This window comes from Onychostoma macrolepis, chromosome 04 (assembly GCF_012432095.1).
Source record: "Onychostoma macrolepis isolate SWU-2019 chromosome 04, ASM1243209v1, whole genome shotgun sequence".
NCBI lineage: Eukaryota > Metazoa > Chordata > Actinopteri > Cypriniformes > Cyprinidae > Onychostoma > Onychostoma macrolepis.
In genome coordinates this window covers 12,657,913-12,670,113 of record NC_081158.1, presented here as the reverse complement: position 1 = coordinate 12,670,113, position 12,201 = coordinate 12,657,913, and the positions used below count along the sequence as shown (strand labels likewise).

The window sequence follows — 12,201 nt, the reverse complement described above, 5'->3', positions numbered from 1 at the left end:
AATCAGCTTGAGTTAAGTTAGGTACTCCTCTCAATAAAATATAGTGACTCAGAATGTGCTCAACCATTTGGTCGAGGTTGATTGAGTCACGTTATCACTACTCTTTAGATCCGTTGTTTTGCAGGCCTGGAGCTTGTCCTCTAAATCACCCTTTTCCGGTGTCTCTTACATGGGTGTAAGCAGTGACAATCATCCCTTTGTAGTTTAAGTCATTCCAGACGGGGAAAAGTTCTCTCTCCTCCTGATTGGATTAAGGGTATCATTGCTTTATGGATCTCTTGAGAAGATAACGCAGAGCAGGACAGGAACTGGTCAAGACAATTGGACGCCAAGCGGGTCCTAAATTAATTTTACGATTTCTTGACTGTTAGTGGAGGAATCTTTAGACTCTACTGGAATGGGTTCATTCTGCAGGATATTGAACAGGATAATTCTGAGTCCCTTGTATACACATACCTCTTATAGAGAGCAGATATTTGTAGATAGGTCAGTTTGGTTAATGTGTATATTATATTTTGTGTCTCCATATTAGCAGTGTTTGAAATCTTTGCCTGCAATTATTCTTGAAAAAAAAAAAAAAAAAAATGACAAGGCTTGTCCATTTAAAATAGTTGTTTCTGCCAGTCAAATGTGTGTTAAATATATTAAGTATATTTTGGGGTAGTAAAAATGAGAATTTACTCACTCAGGCCATCCAAAATGTAGGCGACTTTTTGTTTATTCACAAATAAGATTTTTAGATGAAACTGTGCTACTTAGTGATTCATAAAATGCAAGTCAGTGGCAAAAAACACATACAGGCAAAACTAAATTAATACCCGTGGCTCCTGAGGATACACTCTTACGAACGAAACAATCGGACTGTGAAAGAAAACTGAACATTAGTAACAACATTATTACCTGTAACCCACTGCATTACTCTTAGTTATTTTTCATTTGGTGACTTGTGAGAGTTTATCCTTTTTGTGCATTAGTTACATGATAAAGTCTGTGCATGTCCATGCAACTGTTTGACATGTTCTTGATTATGAAGAATATAATTATAATTTACTGTTATTAATAAACCTGGGTGACCATCTATACAGGTCGGTATTGTTGATTACCCAGCGTTACCTTTCCACACCTTTTCATTCTGGTGGCTTTCCACTGAGATTGTTGTATTAAACTTGACATGCTATCATAACACAAATGATTACAGTGTTTGTCTCTCTTGTTTTTAAATGATTGATTTATACATTTGCATTTTTGGTGTTGAATGAGTGGCAGGTGTGCTGGCCAGTGTCAAAGATAATTTCCTCAGATTTATAGACCATACGATCATTCGACTGAATAACAAATATCATTAATTTTGCTGGTATGAGGCTTAGTTTTTATGTTAAGCTCAGCTGATCAATTTGTGCAATAATAATTCAAGATAAAAGGTGACGACACAATTTAAGGTTCTTAAATTCTTTTCTAAATGTATTTATTTGTTTGCATCATCACATTTAAAAATGTTAATGTCAATAAAATATCACAAGCTTTCAATTTAGCTTCTAAATGTTTACTTAGACGTAGGTTTCTTTCCCCGGACATTTTATAATTGAAATATTTGCATATCTGGTGTTTCACGTGACATATTCTTATGAAGGCTCTAAAGCCTGTTGACAAAACTCAGCACAGAGAATTTATATACATCCAGAGACCGAACATTCACTCTTCAGGTAAAAAAAACACCTGTTTTTGATTGATTTTCTTGTGTTAAACTACAACAGTATGCAAAAATGTTTATGTTGATTCAGTATTGTTGGGGGGTTGCTGTTGTTTAGCTGAATTAGCTCTGGTTATTTAGGTTTAAATGACCAGATTGGTTCATTTACACTTCTTTTTTATATAGTTGCAATATTATATGTTTGAAGAGACACTGAAGAGATGAATAACTCTACAGGAAACTTCACAACACCTGAAACATCTACAAACACCACATCTCATTCCCTTGGGCTCGTGGACTATCTGGAAATCTGTGTGTACAGCATCAGTTTCTTGTTTGGTCTTCCTACACACTCCTTTGTTTTATGGCTCATCGTCACAAGAACAGCAAGTGGAGTTGCATCAGAGTTCTTCAGCCTCAATCTCTCTGTTTGTGAGCTTGGTATCTGTCTGAATGGTTTGATCTTAGTACTGTCAATGTGGTTTGCAAGTTTATCAACATTTAAATTGTTTTTAATAGGATTCTCCATGGCTGGTCGTCCTCTGTTTCAGTGTCTGATCTGTGTTGAGCGTTACCTGGCAGTGGTTCATCCTGTAACCTTTCTGAAGTACAAACCTCTCAGATATAGAGTGATCTGCTGCACTGTTGTCTGGACAATCACTCTTGGCTCCTGTTTGCTCTGCATGTTTTTTTTAGGCTCACAAAGCAGATATATATATACATGGCTTTTATCGGTGCAGATGATACTGGTTCTCTCCGTTCAGTTGTTTTGTCTTGTGGCTGTTCTTAGAGCTCTGAAGCAGTCAGGACCAGGAGAGAAAACAAGAGAGAAAGAGGAGGAAAACCACATGAAGAGAAGAGCGTTTCATATCATTCTAATAACTACTATGACTACTGTTATCATGTATGTCCCAAATACAATGACAGGATTCATTGAAATTTTAACAAGAGACAGTACTCCGACAGTTTGGTTCACTGGTTCGACTTGTTTTGTTCTGGCTGGTTTTGTGCAGCCTTTTCTTCATCTGCATCGTGCTGGAAAACTGTCCTGCTTCTGTTCCTCATAAAATACTGTATGCTGCTGTAGAGTTTTACTTAATTTACTAAAGCTGACTTGTTGATAACTTTTGTCACTGGGTAAATACTGTATGTTGCATGTCTGTTTTCATCAGCTGTCCACTAGAATTAACACAGACAACAACACTGGGTTAAATGTATAACATGTAAGAGCGTGATAAACATTGATTCCGCTGTAAATATACTTGTAAAAACTCTGTCTAAAAGCGCCTACTTGTGATTTTTATTCATTTACGTTAATGTATATTGGTAAACTTAGGAACACTGTTAATCTCTACATGGACATCATTTAAAATAAGGCCATTTTAATCACATTCTAGTTTAAGAAGTAAATAAGAAGAGACAAAACTGCTGTAGCTGAATGTGGATTCACTTTTGCACAATGTGGGAAAAAAAAATAAAAAATCAAGTAATTTAAAGAGGGCCTAAACACAACACCTCAAAACTATTAGAAACATAAAAGTAAGCAATTACTGTATACACATACCTATCACATACCTTTTATAGAAAGCAGATTTTTGTAGATAGGTCAGTTTGGTTAATGTGTCTCAGTGTTTTGAGTTTGACCATTCCAGCAAACTTTAAAGGGACAGTTCACCCAAATATGAAAATTCTATCACTAATTACTCACCCTCATGTAGTTTCAAACCCCTAAGACGTTCGTTCGTCTTGGGAACACAATTTAAGATATTTTGGATGAAATCCAAGAGCCTTCTGATCCTCCACAGACAACAAGGGTCCTTACACGTTCAAGGTTCAGGCTCCAAAACTGATGCGGATAATGTTGAGTAAAATCTTTAATTTCTTTTTTTTTACAGTTTCACAGTGCAAACTGTGTATTTTTGTTTTAAAATAATATACTGAGTTATATGTTGTGTGATGTTATTTGCACAGTTTGAATTGCCCAATCGCGTCCCGCTCTCATCAGAACAGCTTTGGACTTGAGCGAGACAGGTACATCGCAAATGCGCTCTGTAGCATAGTTTTAAAATATATCAGACTAATTTAAAATTTTGGTTTATATCAGTGGATGACAGATTTTGATGCTGGATTGAGTCAAGTAGTGTGTTCTTTTTATGTATATTCTGAGTTTTGTGTTAATGAGCTGTTTATGAGTTGGTTCATGGTACGCGCCATTTTTAATGGCAGGTTTTTCCTTTTTTCCGGTAACTTTGGTTCTTAAATAACATTAAAAGTGTGGATTATGTTCTTAAAACAGTTAAATGCAGTTAAATTTTATAAAAATTATAGTTTTGTCTTTTATATTGAACATAAAACAACAACCATTGCTGCTGATATGGCATTAAGCAAAAAATAAATGTATGAACACTCGCAGGTGCATGCCATGAAATAGTTCCAATGCATATCCTTTGATCACTGAACTTTTTACCTGACGTTCCACCAAAGTTTAAAATGCCAGACCCTCAGAAGAATGCAACGTAAAGTGCAGAATGCCATCTCACTAGATTACGATTATAAAACAACCCTGAAAACATCCTCAGGTTTTTTAATTATTTAATTTATTTTTTTACAACCTTGGCTGATCTGATATGAACGCATTAGTAATCATGCACCCCAGTCAACCCAACTCCACTCTCATTTCGTTGCGCTGCATGAGACTGAATCTGATTTTACCAAGTGCGACATGTTCCTGGATCATCTTTTGTTGACCCTGGAACAACATTGTGACTAACCAATCAGTTTTTGTGAAGTTTAGGCTTAAATCAGTGTTTGGTGCTTGTACATCAGTATCATTCATCTATCATTTCCTCTGATTTTAGGGATTACTCGTGGTTAAGGTTAGGTTTTGGTGTAGGGATATGGTCAAGACTACATTTTTTTAATTAAAATGTTGTTCCAGGGTCAACAAAATATGTTTTTTCAACACAACAGTCCCCCTGTGGTGAAAATCAAGTTTTTTATGTTGTTTATTTGTCTATGTGGTGTTTTTTATATGCTTTTAGACAAACCATGTGCCAATCCATTTATCAACACCATTGCTGGGTATTTTCTCCTTAAAACTGTAGTTTCCCAATGGCAGTCACAGAAACGCGGTTTGAAACGTCACAAAATTCAATAACCAATCACGTCAAAGGATCCTATCCTTAGCATATCATTAAAGGTGGGGTATGTATTTTTTTCAAAAACACTTTAGAAAACTGAGTTGGGGCCGAGTACCAAAACAAACTTGTAGCCAATTAGCAGTAAGGGGAGTGTCTACTCATGATGGGGGGGAGAGAGCACAGGACGGACATTAGCTGAGCCGAGTGACGACAGAAAGATAGAGATGACAGATAAAAAACAAAAGAGGAAAACGGAATGCCGTGCCATGCCGCAACAGCTAAAGTCTGTCTACACTGGACGCGACAAAGTGACCATTGAAAATCATTTGAAATTTGTGTCAATACGTCATAAATAGAACGCTGCAGCAGTTTACTGGCGGGATCCAGTGTAGAAAGCATTATTAGTGATTATAATGAGTTCTATAGTATTTTGTTGTGCCGCTCACGTCCGATGTAGGCATGGTGTTACAATAAGGCAAGAAGTAGGACCCGTGTAAATATTGTATCAGCTTTCCAGCGCTGGAGAGAACTGAAGGAGCGGGAAGGCCTGCGATTGGATGCCGAGATTGCTTTGTTTCTTCTACCTTTATGAGCAAAAATTACGGCGTATTTTAAGTTGTTTCCATTGAAAAAAAATGCAATTGATTGCGCTGGTGCCTCAATGTCCTACGCTTTAGCTTCCACTCTCCACACAAACTATTGGATGCAGCGCACATTTATCTAGGTTTAACATTTAAACATTGTTATATGCTTGAACTGTTTTAGTATATCTATAGATTTTAATTTAGTCAAGTCGTGATGATTTCAGAAGGCTAAATTGATCAAACATAGGCTATGATCAGCCTACCGGTTGATGGCCGCTTGGTTGTTACTTTAAGAAAGAAAAAACTTATTTAACAAACAAAAAAATGCTTTGTTTTTCTAAATTAACTTAAAAAAAAATGAAATAAAATCACTTTGCCATTACATACAAAACTGAACTATTTTAATAGCTGAAACGATATTATAATCTGATTTGGGAGAAAGAGGGGCTCGACTCAGGCCGGTAATTCTGTTAAACTGTCTGACACGTGCCTAGTTCCTGAGCGTCTCGACTAGGGCCTAAATTTGAGGGAATGCGATCGCGAATTCTACTGAGGGGGATTCTACCAGAACGTGATCTGTACAGAGGGGGACATTTTGAAATATGTGTCATTTCATTGTCTAAATGTCTCACAAAGCCAGGATGTTTGTTTAATGTTTTATAACATATAAAACCACAAGATATAAAAGTAGTGTGAGTGTTAACACTATGAATGAATATTTGGCGCAAAGGTGTGTTACTGTTCAAGTCTCAGTGTTCAGATAAGTATGTTAAATCATGTGTCCTTGATCTTCACTGTGTATATTTTTATTATACTGTATTGTAAATAAAATACAAATAATAATCAAAAACCCACATTATTTTACTCTCCTCGCACTCTTTCTTACCTGCCTCGGCTCAGTCACATTCATATTGATGGCCCATTATGGGAGGTCCTTTGTCTCTCAGGTGTGAAAAACTAAATATTCATGGTCATTGTCACTCCCTCGCATACGGGCATTCTATGAGAAATCGTGTTTTACAAATGTTAAATCAATATATTGTTTTCTGTGAAGGAGTGAACAGGATCATTTTCATGTCATTTTGTAGCAAAAACTAGTCTACCACATCCAGTTCTCAAAAGTCTTGTGAACAAATATTCTGTATGTTTTATGGCCTTATTTCAGTGACTTAAATTTTTTTTTAGTTTTTCACTAACCACGTATAAACATTGTTTTCTCAAAAACACAAACATGTACTTTCATGCTGCTCACATATTATTGTAGACCAGGTGGTGCTGAATACAGTGTTATCAGACTTTAGCCATTAATATTTTTTTAAGATACTGAAAAAACACACAAATGTCAGGGCATGTCAAAACTTCTCCAGGGCCCAAAAACACCATCAGACCCCAGAGAATTGAGTTTGGAAGTGTTTTTAAATTTTGGACTAACATGAGCTATCAAAGTGAAACTAGGTCAAATGAACTAGACAGACAACCAAAGTCAAAACAGGGTGATGGTGTGACAAAAAGTATCCAACCACAAAATAAAGTACCACTTCCTCACTGGACTGCACTCATATTGCACTTTACGTTGCATTCAAGTTGTATTTACTACTCAAAGATTATTTTGATACTCAAGTTTCTGAGTTAGGAAGGCCATAAACTTTTTTTTTTTTCAACAACAAATAATATGGTTATCAACCAATGGAATATTACATTTTATTCTTTCCAACAACAAATCTATTGAATGCAACAAACTCGTAATCACAAATTTATAAGTGGGAAATAGGAGGTTTCCGATAGCACGTGAAGGCAGCATAAGTCATTATGATGCGACTGTTTTGAAGTAACCAGAAAAAGAAGCGCTCTCGCTTCCATCATTTTGTTAACTTTGTGGTTTATTATACCAGTGTCGTCTGCTCTAACTCTACTTTCTAACTCTACGTAAAAATACCCTAATTTTGCACAGGTTTAAGTACACAATATAATTACCTCAATCATCACAATATGAACTCAAATAGAACACATTTGCATTATAGCTGCACTTTAGATGAGAGAACTTTCACTATTCTGTATATAGTAAATACCATAGCACAGGTTGTACACCCTCAAACTCATAACTGTTGGATTGATTTGTAGCAAAGTACTTTTTTCATGTGTTTTTGCAGAACCAAGACTTTTTCGTCTCTTAAGTTGGCCGCACACTAGAGGATTCCCTGCTAAAAAAAAACAATAGAAACCCAATAGAAACAATCACAGAAATTCCAGTGGTTTCCATTAAAATACCATTATGAACCATTAGCTTTTTCCAGTAAAACCATTACAAAATTCCTTTTTGTATATTGTATTCATCAGGAAGTAACTGAGAATTTAAAAGGGGGTAATGTGTTTTGTATGAAATCCGAATGCCATATGTCCCTTATTTTAGCCCCTCACACTCAAAATCTGGCGGGAAAGCCTGCTGAGGAGTAAGGGGGTAACGTAAGTTCAAATACAGTCTTCGGCTAATGTTTCTGTCAAAATAGAAAAGACATAACTTTCGAGAGCTTTGTTCTGCTCAATTGAGTTGTAAGGAGTTCATTCACAGATAAACAGCTGGTTGGGTTATTTTGACCCAGCAACTGGTTTATTAGTTTTTAATTCTTTGCTGAACTTACTGGATTCTTCGCTTCTGACACGAGGAACAGGCTAAGTTAATCACAGTGGGTACTATTATATCGTAGTTATGAATATTTACCTATATTTTTAACAAGTTCTGGCAGTAGCAAGCTTACTTAACTGTTTAAAATGTTACATTCTTTGATATGGGAGAATGAAACATTATATAGCCATGGCTAATGTTGGCTGGTTATGTTTTTAAAAAAAATCTCAGTTATATTGTTTGAAAACCAGCTATATCTGTAGCCTTTTGAAATATGTTTAAATTGTAGCCTATCGTATTCATCAGGGATTCAATCCTGTAGAAGGGGGAAAACGCGTTTCAAATGAATCCGAACGTCCATAAAATATGTCCCTTATTTTAGCACCTCGCATGTGGCGATACAATCAGTGGTAATCAGGGATACCGGTTTGAATGTCTAACTAATAATCAGTCAAATGAACATCTCTTAGTATTGTGTTCACACCTGGCGCCAGACACAAATTCACAGACGGGCATTTCATTTTTTCAGGGGGGCACGAATGAGAGCAACCTCATTGCAATGCATAATATCATTAATTATTAATTAAATGGACAAAAATCGAGGAAGAATTGATGTACCACTCCACTGACTCAATACAACAGACAGAGGAGTCGTAAAGATTGGACCTAGCCTACTTTAGCAGTCTAAACACACATCGCAGGGCTCAACATCAACGCTTGTCCGCTTACCCGGGACAAGTGGATTTTTTTAAAAGGCCAAAAAGAGAATTTTACTTGCCCGACCGGACAAGTAGCCTAGCCTGATTAAAACGCCACTAACAATCACCAAAACGCGATAATGATTCTTCATTTAGTCTAAATGGCGATCGATAGTGCATAATGACGCTAACAAGGCTGCGCTGCCTCTATATAGAAATAGAAACAAATGAGCGCAGCAAACACAGAGTTAAACTCAGTTAACATACTGCGGTAAAATTTAGAAATGTGGAGTTTTTATAACATGATACAGTTAAGCAACATCACACGACCAAGAGTGCTGAATATCATCACGATTGAAAATGTGACCCTGACCTCTGCACCACTGTCAGGAGTTGAATCACTGTCTTGCGAACTGCGACACCCAGGGCTTTCGCTTAACGTTACATCGCTGCTGCCCTCTCCTGCCAACTTCGGTAGTTTTTGATTAAAGAAACGCCGTATATCCATAGCACTGCCACACGAGATCGCTCAGCATTTAAAAAAATAAATAAATTACAACTAACGTTAAGCAGTAGCGCTATGCTTAGCAAACAACCAAACATTTCCGCTATCGACAAACCAATCAAATACGTTTAAAATTATTTTTAAAAATCAGACCAAACATTTTATTTTTATTCAGGAGTTTTTATATATATATACACACACATATATATATATACACACACACACACATATACATATATATATATATATATATATATATATATATATATATATATATATATATATATATATATATATATACATACACATACAATACGATAACAGTAGCCTATTAATTTAAAAAATTAAAAATTGTGCAAACAAGGGACGTGGAGGTGGAGGTGAAGGGAGCAGGGGCGGCGTTTCCGTATGGCAGAGTATGCCCAGTCAGGTGTGCCGTGAAAAATTATCCATACTTCACATCTCTATTATAATTCGTCATTATTATTTTAAATCAGAGGGTTTTAAAATGTTTAACCAATGCCAATCATTAAAAAGAGCTTGTCAGTAAAATTTTGTAACGCCATTGGATCCTCAAGCTCTTAGCGAAAGCTCGTAACTTCACCCCGCCTCCTTTCAGATTGACACACCGCGCACAGCCTGGAGGACACATATCTCCGCTTTTTCGCAATGAAAGGGTAATAATAACTGATGTTTGAATAGTACAACGTTTACTTTACTCAGCAGGCTCGTCCAGGGCGGGCACTAGTGACTCACAGGGCAGGCCAGGCCGGGCCCCTCATTGCCCGGCCATGGCACCGGGACTGATTGTGTTCTTGAGTTTTTCCTAACAGGTGCTTACTGCAAGCACATATTTCTTTAAATTGTTCTAGTTCTAGTATTGTTCTAGTTACTTTTTTTCTTTCTGTTCTCAAAATTGATCAAATATCACAAGATTTCAAGCAACTTCATCCCGAAGCAGCACCAAAACGCTACTATCAGTGACTGAATTCTTGTGTATGCCCAGTGAGAGGAAGAACTGCACTTAGTAATGGGTGACACCAGGTAAGCTATTTTGTATAATATTATGTCATGATTTTATTTATGTATTTCACACTTTTCCAACATATACCAGCTGGTAAATACAACTTTGTTTACCTCATTATTCAGGAAATTGTCGCTAACATTGCACTGTAGTTCAGCTACAGTATGTGTTTGAGCCTGGGCTCTAACTGGTCCTCATTCATTTAGAAATGTGGGCATTATTAGTCAGTAATTTTACAATAAATAAACTGAAATATCTCTTGCTTGTATCACTTCCTTTTGAAATCAGGCAATCCAGTGAACAGCAGTTATAAGATTTTTATTTTTTATAAAAGGCTAGCAAATCAGAACTCATGGTTACCAATGAACACCACAGCAGAAAAGTCAGAATTACTAATTATACTTTTAAATGTTAATGCAACATTATGTATTATTCTCAGATTATGTAGCTGCTAGGGGGGAGACATCTTTGAAGTTCCTGCCAACTCTCCTCCACCCATCTATCTACAAAAGAGGAGGAAAGGTCTTTAAACCCACCACTGAGGAGGTTTAGAGGTCATTTACTGACATGAAACCTGTAAGTGTAGACGTATGTACTGTTTGATATGCTTGATAACTATGAAAGTAATTTAGGGTTTGAATATTTAAGGTATTTGAAAATGTCAAGCCATAACTTCTTTCTCTCTACCGCTACCGCTATTTTAAAACATAAAACTGCCCTTTTAAAATTGATTTTTGTTTATTTCTAACAAAAAGACAAACAAACAAAAAAGTTATGAAATTATGCAATTCTTAAAGAGATAGTTCACCCAAAAATGAAAATTCTGTCATGTCGTTCCAAACCCGTAAGACCTTCATTCATCTTCAGAACACAAATTAAGATATTTTTGATGAAATCCGAGAGCTCTCTGACCCTCCACAGACAGCAAGGGTCCTACCACCATCAAGGCCCAGAAAGGTAGTAAGGACATCTTTAAAATAGTCCATCAGTGGATCAATCGCAATTTTATGACGCTACAAGAATATTTTTGTGCATAAAGAAAACAAAAATATCGACTTTATCCAACAATTTCTTCTGTGTCAGTCTCCGTCACCATTCACAAGAGAGTTTACAGCTCACTCAGGGCGGGTCAATGCTAAAACGGCAGTGTTCGTCGTGGGAGGGGCCTGCCTGTGTGATGTCAGTTTGCCAAGAATCTGTGAATGGCTTGGTCTGAGACAGTGCTTATGATTTTTGGGGATTTTTATCATTGTAGGGTGGTTGTGTACACACACTGCCAACGCATGTTCAAAAAACATGTAAAAGTGAATTTTGGATCTGATGTCCCGTTTAATTCATAATGCCATTGTAATTGTTCTGGGTTTTTTTTTTTTTTTTTTTTTAAGGTTAATTCTTCAGCTTACATAGTTCTGAAGTTGTGTGTAGGTTTTATATATCCATACACCACTCTGAAATCAGAGAGGGGCACCTTATATCCAGCCAGGTCGTGGTGGTGCTTTTCACAGATTTGGAGGAAACGTACCCAGCATGCTGGACAAAGTAAAGTTAGTAATGGGTAACTTACTCTTATGTGATCACTGATGCTCAAGGCAGTGAGGTCTTGGAGTCAGAAGGCACTGATAAATATGGCTAAGGTTTTCCATTATCTTTCTACAAGTGTGTTGTTACAGACTTTCATTAAATGTCCCATGGCATGAAAATTTCACTTTATGAGGTTTTTTAACATTAATATGAGTTCCCCTAGCCTGCCTATGGTCCCCCAGTGGCTAGAAATGGCGATAGGTGTAAACCGAGCCCTGGGTATCCTGCTTCGCCTTTGAGAAAATGAAAGCTCAGATGCCCCGATCTGGAATCTTCCCTTTATGTCGTCATACGGGGAAAGGTTACTTCCCCTTTCTCTGCTTTGCCCGCCCATGAGAAAATGAGCTACTACCGTG

At 36.8% G+C, this 12,201-nt stretch overlaps 1 protein-coding gene across 1 annotated transcript; it reads left to right on the top strand.

Annotated features, from left to right (window-relative positions):
* Positions 1 to 1,364: 1,364 nt before the first annotated feature.
* Positions 1,365 to 5,423, top strand: LOC131539423 (hydroxycarboxylic acid receptor 2-like). Its single transcript, XM_058774024.1, has one exon. The coding sequence runs from the start codon at positions 1,912 to 1,914 to the stop codon at positions 2,755 to 2,757; it is 846 nt and encodes a 281-aa protein (XP_058630007.1). The 5' UTR covers positions 1,365 to 1,911; the 3' UTR covers positions 2,758 to 5,423.
* Positions 5,424 to 12,201: the final 6,778 nt, after the last annotated feature.

Excerpts from the sequence above, each read along its gene's own strand:
- LOC131539423 (XM_058774024.1), top strand. The coding sequence starts at position 1,912 with ATGAATAACTCTACAGGAAACTTCACAACACCTGAAACATCTACAAAC.